At 39.6% G+C, this 12,105-nt stretch overlaps 1 protein-coding gene across 1 annotated transcript in view; it reads left to right on the top strand.

The window, feature by feature from the left end:
• Positions 1-1,459: 1,459 nt before the first annotated feature.
• LOC131843122 (protein transport protein Sec24C) overlaps positions 1,460-12,105 on the top strand; it is a 28,871-nt gene continuing 18,225 nt past the window's right edge. The window contains exons 1-7 of the mRNA XM_059191725.1: positions 1,460-1,547; positions 4,368-5,998; positions 6,576-6,745; positions 8,455-8,572; positions 9,187-9,272; positions 10,530-10,719; positions 11,553-11,566. Coding sequence (XP_059047708.1) covers positions 4,384-5,998; positions 6,576-6,745; positions 8,455-8,572; positions 9,187-9,272; positions 10,530-10,719; positions 11,553-11,566 — 2,193 coding nt within the window. The 5' untranslated portion in view covers positions 1,460-1,547; positions 4,368-4,383. The remainder of the gene's footprint in view (positions 1,548-4,367; positions 5,999-6,575; positions 6,746-8,454; positions 8,573-9,186; positions 9,273-10,529; positions 10,720-11,552; positions 11,567-12,105) is intronic.

Below are 12,105 nucleotides of genomic sequence, written 5' to 3'. Positions count from 1 at the left end.
AGATCCAATTGAGAAGAACTGGCAAGAAACTCAATTGAATTACTTTTTTTAAAGCCAGTTTATGTATATGTGTCTATGTCTAACATTAAATTAAAATCCTGTGCATGAACATCTATTGCCATGCACGCTCGTCATTCAAGTAATCGTTTAGTGAGTAAATAGGCTTAATCTTAATTAGCCATCTCTATAAATTTTCACTATCCACAGATAATAAATTTGTCAAACTACAGACTTGTGTCACATTTGTAAAAAAAAAGTAGCGCCATTATCGACAATCGATTATTGTAGTTGAACATCCCTATTCAACCGGCCGGGTCGCATGCGCGGACGGGGTGTGACCATGCCGACCCTCGGCCCCGTTGGAGGAAGCTGAAACATGTCCGACCTACATCCCGGTAGACGTCTCCTCGAACCTTCCGGCAAAACGAAATATACTGTTGATACTGTTTATCTAAACAACTGAGCTATTGTACTGTTGCTAGTTCTTGCTTTTATAATCATTAATGTGCTTCTGACATGAGTATGTGGACAGGCATATATATATAGAATTACTAGTTGTTATACTGAGACTTCGTCTGTTTTATTTTAGGCAGAATGTCTTTTAGAAAACCGCTCCTCTCCGTTCTTAGAATAAAACCTATCTTCAGAAAAAAAATCTTAAACATTTATTCACCCGTTTTGTAGTAAAAGCTGCAGACAGACAATTTTGGCGTTGACATTTTACTATGGATAAAATAAACAAGCGATGCGCCCTGGCTTCGCACGATACGAATACAATTATAGTTAGGTTTAATAAATCTATGTTATTTACAGATTCACCTACATAAGTCAGATGAATTGGAATGAAATTACATTTCTTTCATTCTTATTATATCTTTAAAGATAAGTTCAAGATCTTTATAGGAAATTCTCCTTTGGAGGGAAGCGATACTGTTGATCCCTATCGAGACAACTTAGGCTTCCCAAAGAGTAATCTTGGAATTCGGACACACAAATGTTGTACCCGATAAAAAAAAGTAGTTTGTAGTCAGTTAAGGACCAGAATATATATAAGATTCAAAACAACTACGATTTGACTCCTAATTATGATTATTTGTTATAATATATGATACTCGATTTTAATGCTACGGCATAGAGTCTATTTTTGATAATCATTGTCATTTCAGGTCTAACCTAAAATGACAGTCAATTGTCAGATTGCCATACGAGTCTACATGCGTTCCGTTTACGGAATTATCGTTAAATTAAATCAATGAAGTATATATATTATTATTTGCAAAAATACTATGAAAAGACAAAACGTGTAACAACTTTTAATTTTATATACCGCTGTATAGAATTAAATACAAATTAAATATGTAATTTGTGCTACAAATTAATATTGTACGTTCCTTTACACGTGAATGACACAAAACTTCAAAAGTTCCACATAAGCGAAGACGATGTGACAACACTGTCTGCCAGAATACGTGGCCCGACGTTTTTCATTGCGGTCTCTTGTTTATATTTTTTATTGCAATATTTTGTTAAGATTTCCTCTTAAAGCCGTAAGTATCTGAAATATATGAAATATTTGTTATTATTGTTCATGTAAAGTGTTAGTTAGTGTTTAGATACATGTTTAATTACCAAATAAATTTGATGTGCCAGATGTCACTCACTAACTAGATTGTGTTACTTTTAAATCAAATTTTCTCGTATTTTTACTATTACCGTTCAAATATTACGCAATTCTAAGTGTACAGTTTGTATTGTTTGTGCTATTTCGTCTGGTAACGTGAGTATTGTGCTGTTTTTTGGAGAAAATGTTTTGGTATGTCAAACTGATTATTTCCCAATTAGAAACGAGTTTCGATCTTACCGCTCGTTAAATACACTCGTCATAATTTCTGGACACATATCAATACAACACGTAAGAATGACGTGAATAAATTCTTCATCTAAACTGCTGTGAAGCTCTAATTGCTTATCAGAACTGGTGACACAATTCCCGCTGTTTTGTGATAACTTATTTTGTAACATATTTTATAACCGAGAGCATCTATAGGTAATAATAAATATCATTACATAGTATAAAACAAAATCGCTGTCCCTGTCTGTCTGTCCCTATGTATGCTTAAATCTTTAAAACTATACAACGGATTTTGAAGTGTTTTTTTTAATAGATTGAGTGATTCAATAGGAAGGTTACATATAAACCTTACAAATATACATGTACACCCATGCGAAGCTAACAAAACTAAATAATTGAAATAGGTCAGGTCAATAGCTTAAAGAATTTCCTCAAAATTATGGTTTTACTGTGTCTACTTTAATAGCTTGATGGGAATTCATTATATGGGTAATATAATATTGTTAAACAGCTTGTACTTAGTGCCAATTTATAAATTTCACAATTTATAAAGACTGTTTCTTCTGTAGATGATGTACATACAAATAATACAACTTGTATGCAATATAGGCTTGTTTTATTTCGGGCAATTAAAATGCCCTAGTTGAATATAGAGTGTTAGAAGTAATGGTAAAAACAAATGTTAATAATGTTGTCTTGGTATGGATATCAACTCCAAAACATGTTGGGTTTTTGTTTAAATGAATGATAATGGAATGATGCACTCGTCTGTGCTAACGGTTTATGCTGGTGGGGCACCAGTGGAGGATGATATGTTGAGGTCAGGTCAGTTAGGGCATCATGTAAAATTCATCAAGAATTTATCATAATGGTTTTCAGGGGGAACCGTGTGGAGGTCAACCTCTCATGGTATATTGCTAGCAATAAGATCATTACTAACAATCCCCTTTTCTCCTGCGCTAATGGTTTATGTAGGTGCAGCACCAGTGAAGATGAGGTCAAGTTTGTTAGGCCTTTGTGATGATTTCACCAGGAATTTGTCACTATGGTTTCAATGAAACATGTGGAGGTTGACCTGACATTGTAATTATAGTGTCTTGTGTGTGCCATCTACCTCTTCTGTGTATGTTAGTCCTATCTTGCAGGTTGTCTGTAAGAAATTGCTTATAGCGATAAGACTGCCTTTTGTTCATGATTTTCTATTTATGATTTTTATTATTTCTTATATATATATACATATATATATTTATTATATCTGCCTTTTTACGGGGGTAATATATTCAAACACGCAGGCCTTAGCCAAGCATGGATGAGTTATGTGATGAAGATAGAAATTTTCTTATTTATTATTATTATTTTTTTTTTTTTTCAAAAAATTATTATTATTATTATTATTGTATATTGCTAGTAATGGGATCATTAGTTCACATTATTAACAATCCCCATTCTCCATAACATGTTATGTATTAACAATGTTTGAATGTCTTGTTCAATTCAGTATGTACATATTAGAGATGAAACAGATAGCACTTTGGCAGATACTGGATAGAATCATTTATTCAAATAAACTTACATTGAAGCACTTTTGAATAGTCATTACATTTTTTTAATCTACCACTTGTTCGGAAAGCTTTCTCATCACAAGAAGAACGAGCGAGAAACTTGCGTTTTGCTCTTTTAAATAATTTTATTATTACTTTACATTTTTAATTTGAAGCCTGTGAATACAAACTAGCAATTAGAACTAATTCAATTAAATACTCAAATAGAAAAAATATTGAATATATAACCAACTGGTTAAACAATTAATAAGAGGAAATCAGTCATAGTGATTAGAGCAGACCAGTCCCTACAAGCAGCACCCGTTCACGAGTATGACAGATGAGCCAGCTATCACTGCGCTCAACCATATTTTAGGGAGCCTAATGACTAGACTCCTGGCTATTTGGTCAACCACGTGGGCAAATAGCTGGGTATCCGGCCACCTGGTATCCAGTGGAACTTCACTAACAACGTTTTTTTTCTTTTGTATCTTGCAATCGGCTCAGCAAGCCTTTAACAGATTTATTGTGGGACTGGAATTTGTTGACGGGAAAGAACTGTACCTCCAGTGAGGAAACTGTCTCATCAGTGAATAAAATCCCTTAAGTCTTCTGCATTGCAATGGGTCTCATAGTGCTGTTGCAAGGATATTAGTATGCACCCCTATACGATCCCTAGCTAGCTAATAATGGAATGGTGCACTCACCTGCGCTAACGGTTTACGCTGGCGGGGCACCAGGTCAGGTCAGTTAGCCCATCGTGACAAATTCACCAAGAATTTATCACGATGTTTTCCAGGGAGAACCGCGTGGAGGTCAACCTGAGTGTACCATACATTACTAGCGAAATGATCATCAGTTCACATTACTAACAATCCCCTTTCCCTCCGACCAAGGATATTAAATATGTATATATATGTATTACTTTACAAAAAAAATTATATGATTTAACATGACTCTGTATTTGATTCCAGGTGATTCGGCTTAGAGATGATGAATCCGCAGTATTTGCCTCCAGGGCAAAATAATAATACACCAAATAATCCTCTTGGCTTCCCCCCCACATCGCAGGACTACAATGGTGTACAAAATGCAAATTTTTATAACCAACCACCAAACGGGCAACAATTGGCATCTAAACCCTTTGAACCAGCAGATGTGGCTAATAAAATGCAAAATATAAGCCTAAATGGCCCTCCAGGATATCCTCCATCTCAAATCCCCTCAGGACATTTACCACCTGGGCAGCTCCCAGGTGGTAATATCCATCCTAATTCAAACTTTGGTCCAGGTCAAGTTGCACCTGGGCAGCGACCAGTCGGCTTCCCTCCTGGTCGCCCGCCAGTTAGTGGCGCACCTCAACAATTACCACCATCAGGGCAAAAACCACCTCCATCATCAACTCCAGGACCAATACCTGGTTCCCATCCTCAGCAGAATTTCGGCCAGATTCCACCATCAAGCCAACCTAATTTTGATCAAAATAAGTCATTCCCAGCAGGACTAAATTTACAACAAGGGCCACCAATGTCTCAAGCTCCTCCCTTAAGTCAAGCTTCTCCCTTAAACCAAGGCCCTCCTTTGGGTCAAGCTTCACCCTTGGGCCAAGTTCCTCCCTTGAGTCAAGCGCCACCCTTGGGTCAAACTCCTCCCTTGGGCCAAGCTCAATCCATGGGGCAAGGCCTACCAGTGCCTCAAGGCGCACAAATATCTCAAGCTAATCAGCAGCCTGGAGTCTCTTCATCAATAGGCCAACAACCCCCAGGCCCTCCAGGTGGGCTCGGAATACGTCAAGGTCCTTCTGGACCAGGACAAATACCTCCACATTCACAATCTGCACTTCCTCAACAACCTAGATTACAACCAGGATTACCATCACAACCATCTCACGCTGTGAAACCAGGAATGCCTCCACATCCTCAGATACCTGGTCAACCACAGCCTGGCTTTCAACAACCAGGGTTGCCATCACAACCAGGGATTCTCCCACAATCAGGTGGTGTACCACCACCTGGAGTACCTTTACAACCAGGAGTACCCCCTCCAGTAGGATTCCCTTCGCAGCCTGGACAAGGTGTACAGCCTCCAGGCCCCCAGCAACCTGGACTACCACCACAACCTGGACTACCATCTCAACCTGGACTACCACCACAACCTGGACTACCATCCCAACCTGGACTACCGCCCCAACCTGGACTACCGCCCCAACCTGGATTACCATCCCAACCTGGACTACCATCCCAACCTGGACTACCACCCCAACCTGGACATGGATTGCCTGGACTGCAGAATAGACCAGGGATTCCACCACAGCCGGGCGCACCTGGGTTGCCTTCCCAGCCGAGTTTCCCGGGTCAGCCGGGTTTGCCCCAACCCGGGCACTTGCAGGGTCCGCCTGGCTTCAGTCAGCCCGGCCTGCCTCCGCAGCCTGGCCCACCGTCACAGCCCGGAGCCCAGCAGCAATACCAATCAATGCCTGGTCTGCCACATATGCCCCCACCGCTAGCACAGCAGAGACAGTACCCTGGAATGCCGCCCGTAAACCAACCAGGAAACCAGCCAGGATTTGGGCAGAGTGGACCACCAGCAAATGCTGGCTACCCAGGTGAGTCATTAATATCAGATAATATGTGTGTTGAAAGTACTTATAAATAGTAAGTTAGTTTAATATATACATATAAATAAAATTGGAGTGTCTGTTTGTAATATTTAAAGAACGGTTTTTTACTACATGCATACGAATATAAATACGGTACATGCACCAAAATATTAACATTTTTTACAATTTTTGTTTATTGTAATAAGGAGAATCTTAGGCAAGGCTATTTTTCTAAAATAAAAGTAGCCTAAGTTACTCCTTATTACATCAGCCATTTTAGAGATTAGCCGGAACAAACGGACAGACAGACAAAAATGGAAAAAAAATGGTATTTTAGTGCATGTACCGTATTTATATTCATGTGCATGTAGTAAAAAACGATTATTTCAATATTACAAACAGACATTCCAATTTTATTTATATGTATAGATTTACCCCCCACCCCCCTTGTAACCTCTCCCCCCATGTTTACGAAAACATATTTCAATTAATGTATTGTTTTTTTTAGCAAAGACAATGTGAGGGTTGACTTGAACGGCCCTATTTGGGTAAAATTTGTCTAAAGCATATAACTTATTGTTAGGCATGCCGCCGATGCCGGCGTCGTCGCAGCCCCAGCAGTCGGGCTACCCACCGTCGGGTCCGTACCCGGCGCAGTACCCGGGTCAGTTCCCGGCGCAGCAGCCCAGCTACCCGGGGCAATACCATCAGCCGCAACAGAAACAACTCGACCCGGACCAGATGCCCAGCCCGGTCAGTATTACTACTTGAACATTCAAAACTGTTTATTAAACATACTTCACATGTACAGTGGACTCCATATGAGGACTGAGGCTTTGAAGCCGGCTAGCGCAATGGAAACCCCAAGTAGCGCCCGTGACTTGCGACACGGGTGTAGGTTTAAAAGGCCCTTTTAGAATGCATTAACACTCACATTCACTACTTGCAGCTTCCCCCCAGGCCCAACTAGGACCGGGATAAACCCATTCCTAATACAATTCACTTTAGTATCCAAAACACAACCGGCACGCTCTGCGCTCGTCGACTGAATGCCGCGGCTCACCCAACGAAAGAGAATTATTTAACTACCGACCTCCGTATTTGTAGACCGAAGTCAGTGTAGTAGGAAGAGAAGCGGGGGTAATGGATATCTTATGACAAATAACTTAGTTCGGTCTATAAATACTAGATGGCGTTACTTACAATATTTATACATATATAATGTTATATACAATAATAATCCTTAGCTGGATAGGAACCCAACTGATTTTTTTTTTTAAATAATATACTATACTAGCTGTAACGGCAAACGTTGTTTTGCCTTAAAATAAAAAAAAATTAGGGGTGGACTACCCCTAACATTTAGGGGGATGAAAAATAGATGTTGGCCAATTATCGCTCACAAAATTACATGAGATTCGGTCAAGCAGTTTCGGAGGAGTATGCGAACGAAAACTGTGACACGAGAATTTTATATATAAGATATAATTAAAAAAAAAATCAAAAAATGAATCGCTAAATGTGTTGGTAAGCGCTAATCTCGAGAACTACTGAACCGATTTCGATAATTCTTTTTTTAGAATATTCCTTGAGGTACGAGGATGGTTCTTACGGAGAGAAAAATTTTAAAAATTGCCTTTAAATGCCTAAAAACAACGCTTTTCTCCCTTTTTTTTTATTTTTTATAAAGTTCAAGTGTAAGTAGAGAGGTTCCGGGAAGGCATGTCAATATTAGTCAAAAACAGATTGTCAGTGGTAAAATGTCACTTGAAATGTACATGTCTCATTGATGTGCATATATATAATATTACTATAAATGCCCTGAATAGCAGAATAAGTATTAAATAAACTAAAAAATTCAGCAGGCAGGGCAGCGTTCGGGAAGCTCCGATATATCTTTTCGTCCAAATTTCCGCAGTGTCTCAAGACGAAGGTTTACGACCAATGTGTGTTGCCAGTGATGACTTACGGAACAGAGACGTGGTCGCTAACTATGGGCCCCATCAACAAGCTCAGAGTCACTCAGAGGGCAATGGAGAGGGCTATGCTCGGAGTTACTCTGCGTGATCGAATCAGAAATGAGGAGATCCGCAGAAGAACCAGAGCGACCGACATAGCCCGAAGAATTGCGACTTTGAAGTGGCAATGGGCAGGGCACATAGCTCGTAGGACAGATGGCCGTTGGGGCAGTAAAGTCCTCGAGTGGCGACCACGGACCGGAAGACGCAGCGTGGGAAGGCCTCCAGCAAGGTGGACCGACGATCTGGTCAAGATCGCTAGAAGGCATTGGATGCGAGCAGCGCAGGACCGATCGTCGTGGAGATCTTCCGGCCGTCTTCCGGGCTGCGATGATGATGATGATGATGAAACTAAAAAATTAAAGAATCGACTATTAGGCGTTACGAAGTACACCGGGTCCGCTAGTATTTAATACAATTACAAGGTACTGGCTCTGTCCACAGATCCAGGTGATGGCCGACGACCAACAGAACCGCGGCGGAGTGTTCGTGACCAACGAGAAGGGGCTCGTGCCGCCCCTCGTCACCACAGACTTCATCGTCGACGACAAGGGCAACTCTAGTCAGTTCATTTTATTTTTATACCACATAGGAAATAGAAATAGAAATAATCTTTATTCAAATAAACTTAATATAAGCACTTTTTAATAGTCACATTTATTTTATTCTACCGCTCATTCGGAATGCAGACTTCACAATAAGAATGAGCAAGAAACTTGTGTGTTGCTCTTTTAAATAAATATTGTTTTAATTAGATTTACATTAACAGGGATTAGGCATGCGACAATCAACATAGAAACCGCTACGAACTTAATCTCCCTTAAGGTTTCTTAAGGGTCGGAACGGTTGTAAATTCACCAAGAATTTATCACGATGGGCTAACTGACCTGACCTCATGCTCATCTTAGCTCCTCCACTGGTGCCCCGCCAGGGTAAACCGTTAGCGCAGGCGGATGCACCATTTCATTGTCATCCATAAAAAAAAGCCCCTTACAACCCTTTTTACCAATAAAAAGTAGCCTATGACGTTTCCCAGGGATTAGACTATATGTATACCAAATTTTATTTACATCGGTTCAGTTTTGACGTGAAAGCAAGACAGACAGAGTTACTTTCGTTTTATAATACTCTATTATGTAGAATGTTGCTTGATATATAGTGTGTGATGTCCTGCAGGTCCTCGCTACATACGGAGCTCGTTGTACAGCGTGCCGGTGACGGCTGACCTGCTGAAGCAGACTGCGATGCCGTTCTGCCTCGTTGTAAGTTTTTTTTCGGACTACTCTAATGCTGTTGGCCGCAGCTGGCCTTTACAGCTTCACCGGACGACAGGGATGAGTGCAAATGGTACTCCAACCAGAGAACTTACAGAGCGCCTGAAAGCCAACTACCGCCTTGACGGATACGATTTTATTCTGAGGGCACCGTTAGGGGTTCGAACCTCGGCTGAGGACGTCGTAATTTCGATTCCCATTTGAGTGTGTATGGTGGAAGGTCATGTAAAGTGGCAAGAGCTCCACCGACAAGAGCGCGGCTCTGAAATTATGAATGAACGAATTAATAAAAACATAGAATTAGACATAAGTCGTAGTTAATTGTCGTAATTAAGTCTTTCTAAAAATAAAGCTATATATATTGCATACTAGCTGTTCCCGCGACTTCGTCCGCGTGGAAATTAACTTTATTTTTTTAAAATCAAAGATTTATTCTAAAATAAAAGTAGCCAAAGTTACTCCTTATTACATTAGCTATCTGTCCAAAAAAGCCACGTCAAAATTTGTCCAGCCATTCCAGAGATTAGCCGGAACAAACAAACCGACAGACAAACAGACAAAATTATAAAAAATGTTTTTTGGGTAGATGTATCGTATTTATATTCATACGCATGTAGTACAAAAAGGTTATTTCAATATTACAAACAGACACTCCAATTTTATTTATATGTATAGATGTAAGTTTCCAATGGGAAGTCACTCTATATGACAGCGTGACAGAACAGATCCGCTCATAGTTCTAGGACTAAACACAAAATATATATATTTTCAGAACAAAAAACACATAGACATACCTTCGATTCATACACTGTTTACTTTAAAATAAAAAATATAAAGAAATTAAACTGCATATAAATTTACAGACAGTAGTGAATTTATACACATACATATACACTGTTTTGCTTAAAAGACAAAAAACTATAAAGTAATGAGTCTCTCAAACTTCAAATAAATATATAGGCACAGTACCTCACACACTGCATATTCTGGGCAAAAGTTGCTGACTCAGCTGATGCTGTGACCGTAACCTTTACACATACGCTGCACATCGCTGTTTTTCAGTTTTTTTTATAAAGAAATGCACCGTCACTCATTTATTTTGACCCTTAAGAAACCTCAACACGTCTTCCTTGATTTTGTAAAGAAAGACGCTGTCACTTGTTTTACGCATTGCTGGTCCTTAAGAAACCTCAACCTCCCCGTCTTGATAAGCTTCATGCTGTAGTGTTGTATTGTGGTTGCAAGATCTCCCCGATGGCGGAGACTGTGGGCCCGGAGCCGGAGCCCCCACTGCTGGACTTCGCGGCGCTCACTAACTCCCCGGCGATGGGTCCGGTGCGGTGCTCCCGCTGCAAGGCCTACATGTGCCCCAACATGAAGTTCGTGGACGCGGGCAGGCATTTCAAGTGCGCCTTCTGCAAGGCCACTACTGAAGGTCAGACACACTAACTTTGTTCTTAATGGGAATCTGGAATTCAATGGCTGAGTTGTTCAGTGCTTTATGTTTTTGTATAGTTGATGGAATGGTGCACCCGCCTGCGCTAACGGTTTACTCTGGCGGGGCACCAGTGCAGGATGATAGGATGAGCATGAGATCAGGTCAGTTAGACCGTCGTAGTAAAATCACCAGGAATTTCTTAGTAAAATTAAATTAAAATATAAATTTTTATTTACGTTTATCTTATATAATAATTTATATGCTACTGGCAGCATCGTTTTTTTTGTGTTGTGATGTGTGATGTAATAAATGTTATTCTATTCTATTATAAATAATATATCAGCTGTATACATTGACAGCCGTCCTCTGTGTTGCCCCAATTTTTTTTTTATATTTAATTTATGACAGATTAAAGTCATCATAGTTATTTCGTAACCAACCCGAACTAGTCAGGACAACTTGATGCTCATCTTATTCTCCACTGATGCTCCGCCAGTGTATGCAGGCAAAAGCAGAATTAAGTCGTGTAAACAGGGGCGGACCGTGAATTCGTGGGGCCATGGGCTGAATTTACTTGGGGCCCAACTAATTATATTACTCAACTAAGAAAATACGCACACAAAAACAAGACGAACGCACACTCGCATGGGTTAATTGATCTCAGGGTTGCCAACCTTAAGATAGGTTTTTAACATTCTAGATATTTTTTTATTCTAAATATCGTTTCAGTGGGGACTGGGGGCCCTTTGTGTGTAGGACTCCTACTTGTAATTTAAAGTCGATTTTCAGCCTAATAGTACGTTAATAAATGTTATATATTTAAAATGCAGTTCCGATGGAGATATAGATAAATAAACAGCATTTTTAGCATACATCTTTCGTGCCAGCAGAGATGGCCCGCGGTCGGCACCTACTAATCGTCGCCACCAAGTAATGCCGACATGATCATTATTTATTATATTATTACTAACAATTCTCAACCATACATACATACATATATAATAAATATAATTGTAATTTGTCGGATTACATATATTACTAGTGTAAATATATATAACTCAAAGGTGACTGACATAGTGATCTATAATGCAAAACCACTGGATTCGATCGGGCTGAAATTTGGCATGCAAGATGTTTGTCGAATAACCGGCATCCACTGAATAGTATTTTAATCATTAATTCTGATAAAACGGAACGCAAAAACAGACATGAGTGATGAAAGTTTGTGATAAAACTACTATGACTTAAATTTATGCATAAAGCTACTATGTTAGATCTGGATTCGTAATAATGTTTTGATAAAAGTATTAACTTTAGGAATAAATTTAAACCACGACCATTTAGAGTAGTAGAGCTAGTATAACATATTTTTATAATAATACC

This window comes from Achroia grisella, unplaced genomic scaffold (genome assembly GCF_030625045.1).
Source record: "Achroia grisella isolate CSIRO2021 unplaced genomic scaffold, CSIRO_AGI_Agris_v1 utg2786, whole genome shotgun sequence".
Lineage (NCBI taxonomy): Eukaryota > Metazoa > Arthropoda > Insecta > Lepidoptera > Pyralidae > Achroia > Achroia grisella.
This window is presented reverse-complemented; position numbering and strand designations above follow the sequence as displayed.